General features: G+C 35.3%; 2 protein-coding genes across 3 annotated transcripts; one reads left to right on the top strand and one right to left on the bottom strand.

Annotated features, from left to right (window-relative positions):
* Positions 1-4,921: 4,921 nt before the first annotated feature.
* LOC112508201 (polyubiquitin 9) lies at positions 4,922-8,488 on the bottom strand. The gene is made up of 4 exons (XM_025112990.1): positions 8,182-8,488; positions 6,445-6,630; positions 5,696-5,735; positions 4,922-5,181 (listed from the first exon to the last, which is right to left on the bottom strand). Exons 1-4 carry the CDS (start codon positions 8,182-8,184, stop codon positions 5,096-5,098), a joined length of 315 nt encoding a protein of 104 aa, XP_024968758.1. The 5' UTR covers positions 8,185-8,488; the 3' UTR covers positions 4,922-5,095.
* Positions 8,489-9,213: 725 nt separating this feature from the next.
* LOC112506953 (calcineurin subunit B-like) lies at positions 9,214-19,015 on the top strand. 2 transcript variants are annotated; one of them, XM_025111298.1, is made up of 6 exons: positions 9,214-9,450; positions 9,536-9,660; positions 10,268-10,364; positions 10,473-10,582; positions 17,680-17,754; positions 18,764-19,015. In XM_025111298.1, exons 1-6 carry the CDS (start codon positions 9,381-9,383, stop codon positions 18,818-18,820), a joined length of 534 nt encoding a protein of 177 aa, XP_024967066.1. In that variant the 5' UTR covers positions 9,214-9,380; the 3' UTR covers positions 18,821-19,015. The 2 variants fall into 2 exon arrangements, with proteins under 2 accessions (XP_024967066.1, XP_024967067.1); XM_025111299.1 differs by having other exon boundaries at positions 9,215-9,450; positions 18,770-19,015.
* Positions 19,016-19,834: the final 819 nt, after the last annotated feature.

Here is a 19,834-nt window from a genome sequence, read left to right as displayed (position 1 = left end):
TATATATATATATATATATATATATATATATATATATATATATATATATATATATATATATATATAGGGTTGAGTTCACGTGAAACCAAGGGTTTCTAATTTATGTTCATTGATCAACTTTATAAGCTAATGTCTAATGGTCTAAAGTTGCACGGTGACAATTTTGTAATTATTGAGAAATCCCGTGACAATTTTGTGATTAAAAATGTTGAGATTATATATCTAATCCAAGCAGGGCCATCCCTGGGGGAGGGCGGCACGGACGCACGCCCAGGGCCCAAAAATATTAGGGGCCCAAAATTTTCCCTTAAAATACAACAGTAGTCTAAAAGAATTTAATAAATTAAAGAAACACAAAAAATTGTAGCAAAAAGAATTTAGGTGATAATAAGGGCTAAAAAATATATCAACTAATTACATTAGAGAATAAAATAAAAAAAAGTTGGTCATTCATTACATGCTATTGTTTCTTGCCACTCTATTTTTTTATCTTTAACAAGGTCAAATGATATTGGTTATTACTATCTCTATATGCTTAACTGTTTTCGTGTTTCAACAATTCAACGTTAAAATCATGTGCTTGCTATTGCTATATATTTTTGTTAGATATTTTTATCAATTTATGATTCTATTGACTATTGCTATTTAGTTATGTTGTTCTAATTGTTTTTGTTGACTATTATTATTATTATTATCTATTTTTGCTTCTACATAAAATATTTTACTATTGTTTGACAATCAATCTATTGTTCTTATAATTTGTGACGTGATTCATGATTTTGTGATTAATCAATATTTTTTTTTTCTACCAGATGTATTTAGTAATGTCTTTTATATATGTCATTTTATATAAACTTTTAATCTTAACATCTTATTTTAGTTGAGCAAAAAAAGAAGGAAAATAGAATTTAAATATTTTTATCAATTGTTTGACTTATGTATCTTTCATTGAGATTTCACCACAATAGAAAATTCTATTTAAGTGCTCAAACAATCATTTGTTAAGCTTGCATATTATATGTTTAATTCATTATTTATTTTTATTGGTTCTCAATAGATAATCTTTTCTTTCATATTCTTATTGATCCTCATTTGTCTATTTGTCTAGAAAATCTTGATAATCTTCTTTATTATTGATCTCTGATTGACACTCACGATTACTTCATTCACACGAATTCTCTTTTTATATCAAAATAACACATATTTCTTGTTATGAATTAAAAAGATTCTTACCTTTTATAAAATTTATCAACTATAGTTTTTATAGTATTGGCTTCAAATTATCTAATAAGAAGTACGTAAATTTAAGTACTCTCTTATATAGCTATAATAAAGATAAATATGATTTCTTTCCTCAGTAAATTATTAGCATTTCATGTACTCAATTTATACTAATAAAAAACATTTATTGAATTTATTTTTCGTACTTACTGATGGTCACTACAAGAAAAGTAAACTTTGACAATGCGTCTTTTAGCAATGACATGTTTCCAACACAAGTTATGATGACAACATGTTATATACTTTTTCTGATCATAAATGGACTTTTAGCGACGACAAAAGTCGTTGCTAAAAACCTTCTTTCTTACAGTGGGCCATGTTTTTATGTTCGCTCATGGCCCATAAAATGTCAGGAACGGGTCTGAATCCAAAGGTTGAGAATTGGTCTTACGGGTCTCCGAAAAAAGCTTTGGTCTCAAACAAAACCATGTGTATATTCAAATAATCACTTATGGTCTATGCAGGTGTATATGCTTCTGTTTCAGACCATAACTTATGCACATATCAAATGTTAAATTTCATGCTAAGCTCCGTTTACTAAATGCTTACCCGGTAAGCGCTTATTAGGTAATTTTCCTTACCGGGTAAACATGACAAGGGTCAAAAATCTTACCCGGTAAGAGCAATGATGAAAGATAAAAAGTCTTACTCGGTAAGTGAGGGTGATGACTCTTACCCGGGTAAGCGCTTACGGGGTAAATTGTTGTATACAATCTTACCCGATAAAATAATTTACAGTATTGACTTATAATAGTAAGCACTTACAGAATAAACATTTAGGTAAATTGGCCCTTAGTATTCATTTTACACCTACTTCTATACCAATCAGAAAATATAAGTTTACACCATTTTTATGAATTTAAGGGCCATTTACCGATGCTTACTTGACAAAAATCACCACCTTCACTTACCTTGTCGGGTAACATTCTCAACCATCAAAATGGATTGTTTGTAAGCATCTCTTTACAGTCTTATCCCTTACTTACCAGGTAAGAACCTCAGTTATTGCCAATTGTCATGCCTCTTTCCGGGTGAGGTTCTCGATCATTGACATGCTCACCCAGTAAGGTAAGTGACCGAGTAAGCGCTTACCCGCTAAGCATTTAGTGAACAACCCTCAGGTAATGTTTGGTACGCAAACATGACTGACTAGTACAATGGACAAGTTATCTATCTGGTGTTTAGGACAACTAGGGGCTAAAACAATGATAAGACAAGACTAGACAAGTTGCCCCTTAAAATTGTTTGATGATTTTAATTATCATATAATAATTATAAATTACGCAAATCAAGTAAATATTTAAAATGATTTAATGTTTAGACATGCTTACACAATTTTCACGACGGTGACTGTGGAGGATGAAGATGGTGAAGAATGGCGGAAGAGGTAGTTGTGACTAATATAGTGGAGGTATAGGTGGTAGTGGTGAAAATGATTGACTATGTATGATGAAAAATGGTAGACGAGGTACGTTGGAGGTTGTTGCAACAACAATGGTGGTGAAGGTAGAGGCGTTGGTGGTTGATGGTTGGTGGATAATGGTGACTGTGAATGATGTGAAGATGGTAGACAATGGTGGTGGCGGTGGCCAACAATGTTGGAGGAGGTAGTCATGGCCGATGTGTTGAATATAGAGGTGTGGTGAGTGGTGGCAGTGGTAGGCGACGATGGTGGTGTTGTTATGGTGGAGATGGCCGATGGTGGTTGTAGACGTGGGGAGGATGTACTAGTGGTGGTTGCCGGTGGTCATTACTGATGGTGGTGGTGGCGACAGACCAAAGTACAGTTATATCAAATAAGGGAGATTAGCAATTCTTTAAATGTCTCATCCTTGTCCCATCTTGTTCCACTTGTTTTGGTGGAACAAAAAAGTCTTTTTTCAGGTCCCAGTCCTGGTCTCATGTTGCATCAAACGTGGAACAGTGAGTTTTGTCATGTCTTGTATCATCTTGTCCCATGTACCAAACTCAACCTTAATGTAAGAGTTGATGTTACCGATTGCAGATGCCCTAGATGCAACCTACACATGTTATACATGAAGGTGACATTTGATTTTTAATAGGTGTTGAAGTCTTATTTCATTTCTCATTTATAAGAGGTGATGCTGAAGTCTGAAATCTAAATCAATTAGCCTGTTTGTTTTTGTAAACTCTGAATTTGTTTAAATCATATATTTTACCCATTAAATATTTTATACTGTTGAATTTATAGATAAATTTATACAAATTCACATATTTATTATTATCATTACAAAATTTACATCTAAATTATATAATTAGCATTGATTTAAACAAAAATGTCATTAACAGGATTTAACACATTTAAATCATATTAAAATACATCAATTGAGAGGTGAGGATTGATTTGGTAAGGATCGATGGAGAGAAATGATTAATTAAGGTTAACCGATTGAGAAACGTCGTTGTTAAGAGTTTGAAGAACAATAAGGAGTAAATAAGAGGTTGGTTTACCTCTTACCAGATAAGAGGACAATAAGACATAAATGACTCCGAAAAATTAGAAAAGACAAGCAGTCTAAATAGCGCTACCTCTTAACGATTCAGACATAAGAGGCTGATGAGTTTTTTTATAAAACAAGGCCGAAGTCTAATCACTTGTATTGATCATTGCGCACATATGTCGAGTCAACTCGGCATCCAATAATGATATGGGCAATGCCACACCCCACAGGAGTGTCATGACTTATACGAGATTTCTCAAGTCGCTTCTTAGATCATCGGACTTGCACGATTTCTATGCGAGTTGGGACTTGCTTAGAAACCTAAGTGCTTCCTTACCGACTTGCAAGTCGCTTACATGTCACCCAGTTTTGACCTTATCTTGACGTCTTCGCAAGTCGTTTGTACCGTCCGAAAGTCGACCTGTACAACATATTGGCCTTTTCAGGCCATTCTAACTCATTTTTCGGCCATAAACCCATTGACCAAATACCATCATATGCGAAAGCATCCATTCCTGATTCCTTGACGAAAAATTGATGGTCTTAACTCTTAAGGCTGCCAAACCGTTTTATATCAAACATATGATACCAAGTAATGGTCACTCAGAAATAGAGATGACATGGTGCTACATTATGTTATGTTTATGAAGTTTGTAATGCGATGTAGTCGCAATAGGCTTCTGTTGTACAATTTTAAGGTATCATAATTCTATGATATGTTTTTGTTGACGTGATACTGGGTATGTAAGAGACCCAACTACACAAACCTAGAATATTCCACCCAAAGCTGGGGTCTGGAGATGAGATGTGGGCAGATGACTCAAAAATACGGGTGTTTTCAAAAAGACCGCCGACTTGTGAAAAGAGTGAATAAGAACAATAGAAAACACAACAGTAAGCCCCAATTTGGAAGAAAAAAAATGTTTTTTCCATGAAGACAAGAATATAACAGAATGCAAAAATCCAATCTAGCTAAAAAGCACGCAGAAAAAGATGCCACAAATGACAAACCTATCTGAAGACCCTCGAGGCCTCGACCCTCCTTCCCCACCCCACCCCAACTGTAGCCCTAAATGGCTAAATCCGCTGCCTCCAGGAACTCCTATCCGAGAAGGTGGTGTGACACGTATAACAGTAACTATATAACAACCTTACTTCTATGAATTGGAAAAAAAAAGGAAACAAGTTGTGATGATAATATATCAAACTATAGAATCAAAAGGCTTACTAAAAGTTCAACAGAAGTGTTTTAATGTTCACAATGTCAGCAAATAGCAATTCAATGGTGTTTAAGCACCTGATATTTTGTTGTAGTAGCAGGATGTTGCAGTTGCAGGCACATTTCATCCATTTTACCAATTGCCAGTAGTGTCTGTATCACGGGACTGATAAAAGTCATTTGGCCTCACTATGTTCACATCCTCAAATTCATTGTCATCTGACAGCAATAATGTCCAAATGTCAATTCCAGAAGAAAAGCCTTTAAGCAAAATATATATCGATACAAACATGGAAGAAACGCCTTCAAAAGTCACTGCTAAGGTTTCAATGTTTTGATATTTTCCCCTTAAAATACAAGTGTTCCAAAATTCCAGCTTAGGGCAGCTAAATCAACCACCTAGGTGCTAACTCCTCCCAGCTTCAAGTTGAGTGAGCTAAAAGATTTGACTACATTAAGAAGTAAAAAAGCCTGCTAGTAAAAGATTATCAAATAAATAGTTACTTTAAAGCTTTTCAAAACACTCGAATCAAAACAAACAGACCAAGTTCTGATAGTAAACTAAAACTGCAGAAAAAAATTGTGGTAAAGGCTTTCAGAGTCGAGAGATGAAACTGCTTCTAACTCGTACAAGATTATCAAATAAATAGACATATATGCATATTACCATGAAGTCGTGAACAAAGTAAAGCATAAATGGAACAAGAAAATTGAGAAGGATAAGAAACATAACCTTTTCTCAGTGTAAGTGCCACAACAGCATCATTCTCAACCTATGAAAGATATGAAGAAACATATGAAGAAAATGTACAACTAAATAAATACAATAATTCCCTTCTCCGTGTGTCACCAAAACAAGTGGAACATTTCCCTTTTGGCAAAGTGTCAATCCAGTGTTGCATCTTTGCCCGTAGTGTTGCAAAATATTGATTTTGGTCTGTGGCATTCTTCTCTTTCATTGTTACTAAGGCACATTTTAGAGTAATTGACTGATAGGCAAACACTTCAATAGACTATGCCCCAAGTTAAGCATTGAATGCATTTTGGGACAGAGGCGTTGCACATTTTAAGAAGGATGATGTGGAAGAACAAGGTAAACAATGTTTGATGTAGAAAACGAAGGCCTGAGCCTACCCCAGCTAGTTTGAAATAAAAAGGCTTGTTAGGTTGCGTTTGGTACGCAGACAAGACTGGACAACACGGGACGGGTGAGAGTGAGGTAGGCGGATATAAGAATCGTACAAGGTTTAGGGTTTTTGACATGGGTAGTTTAGTCATTTACAAATCTTGCCTCATCTCCCTGATTTTTGTTCCACCTATTTTGGTGGGAGAAAGAATTGCATTTTTGTCCCATTCAGTCTTGTCCCTGTCCCGGTCTAACGTCGCACCAAACATGGGACAACAAGTTTTTTTCTGAAATGTCACGTCCTGTCCCACATACCAAATGCACCCCTAATGTTGTATTAAAGAAAGATCTAACACCTTTTGATCTGCCAATGTCTTTGAATCATCCAAGACTTCTCCGGTTGCTGCTAAAATTAAACGCTGGTCATTAACTGGCTGATCAATTAGGCTATGCAACTTCTGCTTAATGTCTAGAACTTTCTCAGTTGCATCACATTGCAGAAAATAGGTCGTTTTATTGCGCTTAACACGAATGTACATAGCCTGCATTGAAGAGGAGACAAAAAAGAAACCCACTATAAAATCTACTTGTGAATACAAGGTGCAACTATATGGTAAAAGTCACACCATTACGAAAACATTTGCACCCATGAACTTTTCACTTCCATAAAACTGTGAATCATTTGTCACTTCATCTATTTCCTTGAAATTCAAAAGAAATTTGTATTTCCTCCACATAAAAGTCATAACAAATACACACAACCAAATTTATTAAGAACACATACGTTGTGGTTTACATAAAAAGGTATGATAGTCGAAACCACGTCAGGAATAATAAATAGACTGCCATACACACACAGACCTAATAAAAGAATATTAGTCACTGTTTGCAATTGAAACATGAATTATGTTGTGTGCATGCTTGAAGCAGAAAAAAATAATCATGGTGCTCAAGTGTGTGGCTTAGCATTTCTTTTCATTTCATTGATATCATAAGTAGGAGATAACCTAAATATGTGCTAAGGTTCAAAATGATTAAAGAAGGGGCTTGGAATCTAGAGGCTAAATTAGCATCATTCGTAATAAGCTGTCAATTTGCAAATGGAGAATGGCGACTGATATGCATGGAAAAGGTAAGGGAAGTACACATCAACCTAGGACAGTTTGTGCAAGAATGTGGTAGCATAAAAGGCTATATATAGGGGGATTGCTAAAAGCGCCTACATGATTGTAAGAGAGTAGAAAACATAAAGAAGCATAAACTAGCTATAGGAAAGCAAAGAAACCAGAGAAGTAAAGCATATAATTATAACTACCAAAAACTATGGATGGTAGGGACCATAAACAAATAAAATGCATAAAGAACATGAGCTCAAAATTTAATCAAGGATTTAGAGATGGATGGCTACTTTAATGAGTTGTTCGATGTAGATAATGAGGACATCTTAAATAACTTAAGAATTTTTTATACTACACTAAAAGAAGGATTGTAGAATTAATTTGAGGTGAAAAGGAACTAAAAGAAAATCGAATTAAGCAATCCTTTAGGATTTGATGGTATTTCTCTTGAGGATTGGAGGGGAGGTAGCTACAATGTCGCTTGCTAAGTTGGTTGATACATTTTTTGGACAAATAACATGTTTGATGAGTGGTGAAGATCATGTAGGTCCTGATCTTCAAGAATAAACGGGATACCAAAAGATGTACCAATCATAGAGGTATCAAGCATATGAGCATAAAATGAACTATTAGACACTTAAATTTCTAACATTCTTGTAAAACCATAAGTGAAAATCCAGAACCATCTCCAACCTACTACACCTTAAAGAACAATTCCAATGCCAACTATGATTAATGAAGGCCCAACTAACTTCCATACCTTCTAAACTAGAGAAGAAAGTTACCAGTAGCCCAATATGAGGAACAACTCCATATTCATTACTCCAAATCGAAAGTGGATACGGAACAAACTCAATTTCAAAATTAGAGCAAAGTGAACTTCAACATTGACAATCCGAACCATAATTAAGCTCGATCTTCAATGTCTATTCAGGTAGATGGAGAGCAGTTCAAAATGAAGACAAATATACTAACCATTGCAATGCTTTCAGACTTCACGGACAATGATAGACTGCAATCTTCGACGGTCAATTTCGCCAGAGACAACGGTGATTCGTCGAGTTAGGTCAAAATTGGGGTTTCTACCCTTCCTCGCTCCTCTCTCCGTCTCCACTTCAATCAAACCTACAAAGCGTATCGATCTTCGCTTTTTCTCCGATGATGGAATGGATGAAGAAACCGAATTATAAACCCGTTCCACCGCTCCTGACCCGTTTCGGACCCGCCGTCTGTAATGGGATACAAGCTACCCCTAATTCATATGGTTTGGATTTGGTTGCGAGATTTGTTAGTTAGAAAATGAAAAAAAATATTACCAACAGTTAATCCAACGCAAAATAACTTAATTTGAAGCAATTCGATGTCTAATCAAGTTGTAAAATTGTGAAACCGTAGGTATTGAGTTAATATTAGTTTACTATTATTCGAACTCAACCCAACTCGATGAACCCGATATTCTTTTACTTCTTTGATTTAATATGATTGTTGAATTTCTATTAGTATATACATCAAACAACAATTATACTATTATGTATGTTTTTCATATACACATATTTTCAATCTATTAACATATCTATATAACTCATTTGTATATATATTCAGTAACTATAAACATATATATGTAAATTGAAAAAATTAACTGAATATATATGCGTAAGAAATATGAAAAAATTGTATTAAATAGTTGACGATGAAAAAGAAATTATGAATAACGAAATAACATATTCAAGGTTAATTAAAAAAATATTTTAATATAACAAAGTATCAACTCAATCAATCCGAACTAATTAAGTTGAATTGCATTTTAATTTGAATTGAATTAAGATTTTTCAAGGGTTCAACTGTCTTCGATCCAATCAACCGATACCGTAAACCAGATTCCATCAAAAAAAAAAATTGATCAAAGATCAAGAATTGATCAACCCATTTACCCAACTAAAAAGTAAAAAGTGAAGCGCGATTTGGTCAAAAGTCAAAACTTTCCCAAATCCACTTTCAAGATCACATTCACAGCCAACATATTTCTTGATCGTTGTTGTGCTGCTCACCGAATCACTCCCTTTTTATTCCCCAAAATCTCACGCATTTTAGTACCCACAATAATCAATATCTAAACTAGGGTTTCTCCATCTTTTCGAACTCCTTGAATTTAGTTGGAAAATCTCTTCGAAATCATGGGGAACACGTCGTCAATGCTTACTCAATACGATATCGAAGAAGTCCAAGAACATTGCAACAACACCTGTAAGTAATTAAGGAGTTGGCACTACACCTATACTATTTTTTGAATTTTGTAAATTGGATTAATTTTCTTTTAAATCAATTGTAGTTTCGCAACAAGAGATAGTCTCCTTGTACCAAAGGTTTTGTCAGTTGGATCGTAATAGTGGTGGGTTCATCTCAGCTGACGAATTCCTTTCGGTGCCGGAATTCGCCGTCAATCCCCTCTCTCAGGTTTATTTGAGTTGATATATATGGGCATTATACCACTTGATTGTTAGTTTTGCTGTTAGAGCGTGCATAGTTTTCATGTAACTTATTATGAGAACGGAAATTGAAGTCTAACGCTGCACGAATTCCTACGTTCTCGAATTGTCAAGCTGAAACGTACTCTTTACCTTCTTTTCTGCTAGCAAAATGTCTATTTGTAAGATTTTTTTAGTGGCCTCAAAGGGGCATGGAAAGTGATTGAAACTTGAGATGTCACACATGTGTAAAACCCATATCACCACCTAGGAGGTTATTGCTTTCCTTCGGATATATTGTGTTTGGGGACATTATTATGGGTTCCATGGCACTTGGAGACGCTCAATTTTCCTGCTACCATAATAATCGACTGGGCAATTATGCTCAAGTACTTGTTTTTTGTAATTATATAATATTTATATACAGAAAATGCAACAAATAAAACCCAGACACCCTCCTCACCATTGGAATCACTACTTGTTTGTGTATAAACAATTACAATTTCTTTTATTTCATGGCAGTGATATCGTACTTAAAACAATCATCAGAGTTTAAGTTTATTAATGACTCTTGACTCATGTTTTTCTTCTCTCAGCGATTATTCAGGATGGTTGATGGGTTGAACTTTAAGGAGTTTGTGGCATTTTTATCTGCATTTAGTTCACGTGCCACCTTACAACATAAAGTGGAATGTAATAGCCACCGCCTTTTGTTCTATGCAAGTTTGAGTTCTAGCCTACATATGCACACTATAATTATTATCTTTTTACTTGTTGACAAAGGATTCTAATCATTTGCAGTCATATTTAAGGTTTATGATTCTGATGGCAATGGGAAGGTTGCATTCTCTGATTTGTTGGACGTTTTACGGGACTTGACAGGGCAATTCATTTCTGAACAACAAAGGGAGGTGAGTTTATAACCGACAGTGGTACCTTTTGCTCATTTGATTAGTGTTTAAAAGCTTTTAAAATGCTGGAAATAGATTTGATTCTGTCTAAACTACTTCTTAAATGATTAGAATCTTAAATAACAAATGTAGGGAATAATTGTCAGCACTCATTGTACAAATTTTCATTAATACTAGCTCAAATTCTACAGAGTGTAGCTGTATGAGTGAATAAGTGTGCTTTATAACATGCATATTGTCTGCTTACCATACTTCTTCATGTTGCACATGCTGGAAATAGAGCCGGTAGTGATAGATTTGCAACAAAATGCATATCAAATCTTTATTGGACAGAAGTATGTGTAAGAAAACTCTTGCCAAAAATGAAGAGAAGAAAATTGTTGGGAAGATGAACTTTTCTTAAGTGCCTCCTTTTAGAGGCTAACTTCAACAACTTGAAGTATGGTTGTCAAAAGACAGAGGGATGGCTGCCAAAATTTGGTGGGGACATGCCTTTCTTTCAAAGGAAATGGGGATGGTAGTCAATTACATGTGACCACATATCCATACTCATTCAACAAATCTTCACTTTGGACTTGGTTCTCCGAAATTAGTGACTTGCTCCACCTCCTCCAAGGCCCCCAATGGACTGGATCATAAAGGATGAATACCAATCAAATCCAAGCATTGCTTTAACTTGTAAACAGGAAGAGCCTTTGTGAACATATTGAAAGAATTGTCCTTCGTATTTACTTTTTGAGTAAGGACTATCTCTCAGCAATGTATCTCGAATGAAGTGATTTTATCAATACATCTAATGTTTAGTCAAATAAGTTGCAATTTCATTATGACAATAAATTGTAGTAACCCTTTCTGGTAGAGTTAATTCGTCGAATAAACCTCTCACCATAAAGCTTATTGGATACCTCACTCAATGCCATGTATTCAGCTTCGATAGTAGATAATGCCACTATATGTTGTAGAGTAGCTATATAGCTTGTTACACCACCTCCGATACAAAAGACATAGCCAGTAAGAGATCTATGCTTATCAAGATCACCGCTGTAGTCCTAATTCATAAAGCCAACTAGAGTGTTTTTTTTTCTACCAAATTCCAAACAAGTTCTTAAACTTCCCTTTTAAGTATCTAAGAATCCACTTCACTGGCTGCAAATGTTCTTTGCTCGAACTTGCCATGTTCCCGCTACCAACACTAACTGCTTGTAAAATATCTGGACATGTACAAATTATTGGTCACATAATGCTGCCAACCGCACTAGGGTAAAGAACTCGTGCCATATAATCTTTCTCTTCCTTTGGTTTTGGTGATTGAGCAACAAATAGGCTAAATTGTTACCGAGAGGAGTACTTACGGGCTTCACAGTCTGATTGCCACATTTCAACAAGACTTTCTTGAGGTAGTTTTCTTGGGTCGGATATGACCTACCAACTTCTCTGTTCTTTCTAATTTTCATGCCAAGAATCTTCTTAATTGTTCCTAAAACTTTCATTTCAACAATGCCTTCAATTGGTGAATTTTGGTCAGATTCTTAGACGCAATAGACATATCAACATATAACAACAAATAAATGAACGAGCCATCATCTAACTTCCTGGAGTAAACAACACTATAGTATAGGCTTCCAAAGAAATCATCACCCAACACTGGACAGTTTATCAACTTGATCTGACCAGACTGAAGAATTTTGAGGCGGACTGTATTATCAATGTTAAGCTCCACCATTTCTCGAGTATTATCATCTCTCTCAAGATTACAAGGATTACCCGACTCTTTTCCAGAATATAGCATAAAGGTTCATCAAATGTGACATCTTTACTAATTACAAGCTTAGGTGGTTTGAGGTTGAGACATAAGAATTTATATCCTTTCCTCTCTGAAGCATGACCAATGGAAATGCCTTTTTTGGCCTTAGGCTCCAACTTTTCTCATTAACATGCATATAAGTTGGATACACAAATATTCTCAAACTAGAGTAATCAACAGGGGTACCTATTCTTGGGCAAACTTCCGTTGCAGTCTTGAAATCAAGAGGACATGGAGAGCATTTAAAAATGTAACAGGTTGTGGAAATGGCTTATGTCCAAAAGTGAAGTGTCTATCCAACATTCTAGATTATACATCAAGCTTTTCCCAAAAGAGTTTGATTCATTCGCTCGATCACACCATTTTGTTGAGCCTGGCACTGCGATTTCAAGCAATTCCTTTGTTCTTACAAAACCCATCTAGTTCATTTCCTCAAAATTCCATGCTATTATCTTCATGCAGTTGCAAAACTTGTTTTCCTGTTTGCTTTTCGATTAAAGCCTTCCATTTTTAAAGGTTAAGAAAAACATCATTCTTATACTTCAAGAAATATACCCAAACTTTTTTGGGGTAATCATCCATAAAAGTCAACATATACCGGAAGGAACACAAGAGGACCCCCAAAGATCTTAATTAATATATTCTCAAGTACCTTCTGCTTTATGGGTAGCAACTAGCAAGTGATTAAAGCGAACTCTTTTCTTCTTTCTAAAAACACAATGCTCACAAAAGTCCATCTTAGATGTGCCTTCTATCATCTTCATCATGTACAACTTTTGTTCCAGATTAAGTCGGTTCCCCACCGTCTTCTTCATGTATATGGCTTTTAACTTGTTCTACATACATTGGAGAGATTTAATTAGCTCACCTTGCCTTGTTATCCGAAGTTCCAATTGTTGTCCCATCATTTCTTCTCGCTTCTTTTCCTCTCCATCAAGTGCCAACTCACATGCATCTTGAAGAAGAATGGCTTCCATCTCGATTTGCCACATATCGAAATTAACACTCTTGGTCAAACTTTTTGATGGAGGTTGTTACTGTCATGGTGTGATAGAGTTGAAATTGAATGTGCTCTAATACCAATTTGTTAGAGAAAAACTAATCTCAAATATTGTCTAATAGCCAAAATGGATAATGGTAAGGAGAAAAAAGAAACGAAAAAAATGGATACAAGTATTTACATGGCTTAGTCAGATGACCTACATCCACAGTCGAAAGATGAGCCAAGTTTCGCTAATATGTGAACAAAGATTTTAGTACACATGATAATAATATGTAAGAAGATGTGGAACTTCTTATCTCTCGCTAAAATATCCCTTCTAGATAGAGGGGAGACTCTTGCATATATATAGGTGGGTTGGTCCAACTAGTCGATATGGGACTTCAACACGCCTCCTAGACTGGGGCTTGATTGGGTGTTGAGCCCCTGGTGGTGCTAAAAAGCCGGCTCGAATAACATGGTAGAGTACGAAGAACCCCTGATTCTCTCTAAGAGAGGCCTTATAAGAGAGGGCAGATCCCTCCGTATATACAGGTGGGTTGGTCCTGACTAGCTGATGTGTCTCTCCAACATATACAAAACTCTTGTCAAAATGAATGGAAGAAGGGAATTGTTGGTGTGATGAACTCTTCTTACGTGCCTCCTTTTATAGGCTAATTTCATCAACTTGAAGTATGGTTGTCAAAGGCAAATGGATGGATGTCAAATTTCGTTGCAGGGACATTCCTTTTCTTAAAAAGCAAATGAGAATGGTAGTTAGTTACATGTAGGACTGGCCGACTGGGACCACAAGTCCATACTCACTCAACATGATGGAAGAAAAGTAAAAGCTAAGTGCAACTCTTGAAGGCAGGAAAGTTTGTTATGAACTTGTTTATGTTGCCTACCTTTTTCTTGGTATCTTTGTGCCTATTTATGTGGAAAGAAAGTTGCATTAGTTTGTGATCGGAAAGCCTAACATTGTCATGTGAAAGATGACAAATCAATACAAAATATCATTTATTGCTAGTTTTTTTTGTGAAAGGAGGAGAGTTGTTACTCTGTATTGTGTTTGTATGATTGTGAAAGACATGCATTTCATTTCTACTCCTTTATAACTTGGGAAGAAGATATTGGGAATATGCAATCATTTGCATATTACCCCATTAAGCATTCTTCAATAAGTAACACAAATATAACACAATATATCTCCACCAAATTAACTAGCCAACTAACGTGTAATAACAACATATTGTAATAAAAACTAATAAAAAGTCACAGCCATTCAATGGCATACAAAGGCCAATGGAATTTGCCAAAGGATATTAACATCAACATTTAACTGCCAAGACTATTACTGTGAAATGCATAGACTATCATATAGTCTTGAGGACTTGGAAATTTGGGCAATCTATAATGATGTGATGATGACCATGAGATCCATTTATAATTATAGTTTTATAGCATGAATAAGTTAGAAGAAGCTCCTCAACTTATGAGCATAGGTTAGGTCATAATCAGAATATATGCAGAAAATACACGAAAAACGAAGCATATGGAAAAGAGCACAATCATGATAAGAATGTCATATAGGGAAAGGAGTAAATTGATATAAGAATGCCAGGTAGGGACGTAGGTCAGCGAACGTACTTCTCATAAAATTAAACCAAGTATTGTTATAAAATAAACTCGAATTTAACTTGCAAGCAAAGTAAGTGAACATAAGTAATGCAAATATTTTTCATTAACAAGAAAGAAAACATTGTCATAATATTATAGTAGACTTACAGTAACATATACAAATAAATCTAGGAGAACATATAATTGAAGACACAGCTAAAAATAAATAAGGAAATATAGCATCTGCATCTCATCACAAGCTTTTCTTCTCAACAAACTCGATCCTTTTTTTTTTGTTTTTTCCCATTCCTTGTACCAATTCGATTAGAAAGATTGTGTACTGAATCCAACTCAGCTCTCAGTTTTTTTCAATCATGGAGATTTGTATCAGACATTCCCATTTACTATGACCCTTGTTTCTTCCTTGCGGCTTTTTTGGAGCATTTTTGACAGTAACCTTTGCATGGAGTCTTGAGATCTCTCAAACTGAACCAACTTTTCCAGATTCAAATGTGTTGATGATCTGCAAAAACGCTTGTTGGAAGTAGGAACATCTTGTACTCTAATGTTGGTTGTTTACAACCAAAACACTCCTTTATATGCTTAGTCATTGCTTGTTAAGTAGAAAGATATTATGTGGTAGGGAAATCAGAATTACTAGAAATTGTTTTGGATAATGGAGGAAGCATTTGTGGATTTAAGGCCTGAAAGCTGGAAAGCTCTATTAATGTGGGAAGAGAAAGATATGGGATACCGAACCAAACTAACCCAGTATATCCCACTCAGAGGTGGGTCTGGGGAGGGTGAGATGTACACAATCCTGACCTCTACTCCAAAGAGTAGAGCGACTGTTTCCGTGAAGACCCTCAGCTTGTGGAAAAGTGAATGTGAAAATAAATAAATTTGACCACGTGTTACATCTGGGATACAGAGTACAATTCGTAATTTCGTTTTATTTATACAATCTCATTTCAGTTGTTAAGCATAGCTATACTTTTTACAACCTGATTGTACTGTATGACATACTATGTAAAAACTGTCAAATACCTCCCACTACTCAAGTTTAACAGAAAGTTCCAAAAATCTGAAGTGGGTTAGAATAGAGCTACATTTCTTTGAAGTTCAAAAATTAAGTGTAGTCCATTTAATGTAGGAAGAACTATTTTGAGATTGATGCGAGTATGATTTTCCATGGACCAGCTCCTGTGGATGAGCTTGAACCTTTGTTCTCAAAATAAAAGTTTATAAACCACAAGGGTGATGCCTGATTGGTTTGAGCTTGGCTCCAAAGGTCAAAAGTACCTGGAGGTCCCAAGTTCAAATCCAAGGAGGAATAAAAATCCCCTTGTGGCTACGGAGGTTCAAATCTGGTGACTCCAGGCTATCTGCAAAGCAGGTAGTCGCCCTGGGATTAGTCGGCTCGCATAACGGGTTGGATATCCAGGTTAATCAAAAAAAAGTTTATAGAAATCAATAAATCTAGGGAATTTGATTATTGCAATTAGAGACATAAAGTTCTATGTTAATGACACATTAGGCTGTATCATTACAGTGTTACTGTTTTCAACTACATGGTTCATGATATTTCAAGCACAGAGAAATCACCAAAAGTTGAGTATCTCTTACCTTACACAGAAAACCTGATGCTCATCAGATGAATAAGTTGAATCAATGAGGGTCATTGGTAAATTCAGCTATCGTTAACCCTTATTGAGGCAAGATCCTATGAATAAACAGGTCATACAAGTACAACCTTCTTCATTACTCTGACCCACTGTCTCCAAATCTTACATCATTTACACAAATTCAAATTGTAATTTTTTTTGATACTACAATCCCCAAACCATAGCCTCTATTTTCTAGGAAAGTTCCATGACTTGTGACTAGCTGACTTGGAACATCCATTTTACCATTCAATGAGCATGGATGGAGGTGTTTTGGATCTAAACAACCACAACCACTAGTAGAAGTTTATTCAGCTGGTTATGGACAAATTTGAGCCTGTTTTACAAATCGAGAGATTTGGATGCTTGATGGGACTTGTCTGCTAATGACAGCTCTGAAGAAGCTTTGGTAAAGGACTAGTGGTTGTGAAACCTGAGTTTGTTTCTAAGAATGGAAAATTTTGGGTTGATTTTATGGAGGTCATATAGACTTTAAACCATGTCCGTATATGACAATTCTTATCGTTGAATGTGCTAATCTCTGTGGATGACATTCTTTTCATAAATGTGCTCATTTCAAGGAGTCATGTTTTCTGTGCTTGGTTCTTCTTTTTGTTTCTTTCACTTTCTATTTTGATTATGTTTGTAATTTGCTGTCTTGTGTTTATGAGCTCCTCTCTATGATTTCATGATCAGATTGTTTTTACATTCTGCAGATCCCCTTTCTTCTCATTGCTAACTTTGTTGGCTATAACTTATATCTTTCTGATGAAGTTATTTCCCCCTTGGCTTTGTACACTATCAAATGGTTTTGACTTCTGATTTATCTGTATATATCGTTAGTATACATATTTTTATACTATTAGTTTATTTAATAGTATTGGGTTAATTATACCTGTATGGAAATTGTTGCGTTTTTCTTTTCCCTATGAACTCACCAACAGAAATTTCTTCTATAAGTTGCCTTCCACATGATTTTAGTTTGTTTTCTTAAGCTAAAGTGATCTTTATGTCAATTCTGCTTCTACAGCTTGTTCTGACACATGTTCTCGAGGAAGCCGGTTACAAGAAAGATTCTTTATTAGTTCCGTCCGACTTCATGAAGGTGATTTGAATTTCCATATTCTCTACTAAATACAGATTACAACTTTTTACTCCCTTTGTTTCAGAATTACGGTCGACTTTGTCATTGTTTTGTTCATTCTAATAAAAAAAAAGATAACTTAGTGAGGAATGAAACATTGCACTTAAATATATCGTGCACTATTGCATTTACCTTAATCCTCACAAATTTTAACCAAGTTGTGAACTAGGGAAATTTGATATATTTTGTCATTATGTTGTTGATTGTAATGTTCATAAGCATGTTATTGTCATCCTAGAAGTTATTTAATGACATTATACTAATGATGTAATACATCCACCCTAACATGGGAGAGAATTTCTTTTTTGGGATGTTCATTTCCAGTTTCAAGTTTCCTTCTGCTAAGTTTACATATGTTTCCAAATTGATGATCTAGAATAATGATAGTATTGTCTTTGCCATGCTTGTCGCAAGCCGGGGGTCTTCGCAGAAACAGCCGCTCTACTTTGTGGTAGAGGTCAGGTTCTCTACATCTTAGTGGGTTCGTTTGTTTGGTTTGGTTTGATAACGTCATTTATAAATCTGAAGACTGATCGTCATTTCTTGTATGGGAATACTTAAACTAGTACTGTCTGTCAGATTCTGGATTCAGAGAACTCTGGCATGTAATAAGTTCATAGGAACCGGATCTCTGGTAAAATTATTCATGGCATAAGGTTCGGTCATAAATACATAACTACCTTTCTACGTACACCTTTACCATCACATTAGCATAGTCTTTAAGTTTTCTATGTGCATTTAAAGAAACCACATTTGTGACAGCTCTTTTTATAATAAATTGGTAGTAAAATCCCAAAAGGCTAACCTTGATGCACCAGAACACTGTTTTCTTGGCATTTAGCAAGGGGATTGTTTCTGTTGGTTGGACTCATGACCTTTTTGGTCACAAAATAGTAGCAACCTCTTCATTGTAATAAATTTCAGTTTAGAAAGATTAAGTATTTGGTAATCGGATAATGAACACTTATAGTTGCAGATTCTTGGCAACACTGAGTTGAAGATGGAGGTTGAGGTTCCGGTGGACTAGTCTGTGATGTAGAGAAGGTGATGCTCTTCTATAAATCGGGCCTTTAGCTACTTGTATTATGTTTAGTGTAAACATGCAATGTTTTAGTTGCCCTTTGTTTGAATCTGAATTCAATCTTATTTGTGTCCTCCTTACCATCTGTATTCCACACTTTAGCATTTTATGAATCGCCTTAAACTTGCAAGTGTTGCCAGATTTCTGGTTGATTGTGTGGCCCTTTTGGCTGTCTACATGTTTTCCGGACAAGAGAATCTGCATGCCGTCATGATTCATGAATCGTTTTACATCTTGAACATACATTCCCGACTATAGGGATTCGGGTGTAGATGCATGTTGTGTATGGTTATAAATGGGGGGTTTATTTTTTAGAATGTTCTTCTATGAAATGTGCCAAAGGAACTGGAATGAAAGTTTGACTACATATTTGATTGGCTGGAATGAAATCTATTAACGAAATTGGTGTGTAGCACACAAATGGTGTTAAATCAAGTGTTTTGGGTTAAGCCAAAAGTATCGTATGATAAGGAGAGTTAAAAAAGGCAAGAAATGACATAGCTTTGGGTTAATATGTGGTTTATATTATATATATATATATATATATATATATATATATATATATATAAAGCATGAAATGACATAGCTTTGCACGCAAGGGGCTTTTGTGTCCTGCGCGTGCAAGACCGTTGTCGACTTGCTGTCCACAAGCTTTTAAAACTTTAAAGAGAAACTAAGGATTCCTTTTTCATCATTTTTACAGTTTTAGTCCCTTGATTGATTTGTTTTTACATTTTTAGTTTAAAATAGTTGATTTTTCTTTTTGGACCCTGAATGTCAACGTGCTCATGCTTAGAAACTTCAACCAACTCTCTTTATAGTCTACTAGAAGCGTACTCGTGCAATGCAGCGAGATACATCGTGTTTTTAATATTTCATTTTATTTTTTATCTCAGTTGATGTTATAATATGGCTTTATGTGATTTTGAGAAAGCGATGATGTTTTTATTTTTGAATAAA

Source organism: Cynara cardunculus, assembly GCF_001531365.2.
Source record: "Cynara cardunculus var. scolymus isolate 2C chromosome LG 2, CcrdV1, whole genome shotgun sequence".
Taxonomy (NCBI): domain Eukaryota; kingdom Viridiplantae; phylum Streptophyta; class Magnoliopsida; order Asterales; family Asteraceae; genus Cynara; species Cynara cardunculus.
This window is presented reverse-complemented; position numbering and strand designations above follow the sequence as displayed.

Excerpts from the sequence above, each read along its gene's own strand:
- LOC112508201 (XM_025112990.1), bottom strand. Across the intron at positions 5,736-6,444 it reads AGACATTGGCAGATCAAAAG|GTTGAGAATGATGCTGTTGT; the intron begins GTGTTAGATCTT and ends TATCTTTCATAG. Across the intron at positions 5,182-5,695 it reads GGCACTTACACTGAGAAAAG|ATGACAATGAATTTGAGGAT; the intron begins GTTATGTTTCTT and ends TATTGCTGTCAG.
- LOC112506953 (XM_025111298.1), top strand. The coding sequence starts at position 9,381 with ATGGGGAACACGTCGTCAATGCTTACTCAATACGATATCGAAGAAGTC. Across the intron at positions 9,451-9,535 it reads AGAACATTGCAACAACACCT|TTTCGCAACAAGAGATAGTC; the intron begins GTAAGTAATTAA and ends AATCAATTGTAG. Across the intron at positions 10,365-10,472 it reads CTTACAACATAAAGTGGAAT|TCATATTTAAGGTTTATGAT; the intron begins GTAATAGCCACC and ends AATCATTTGCAG.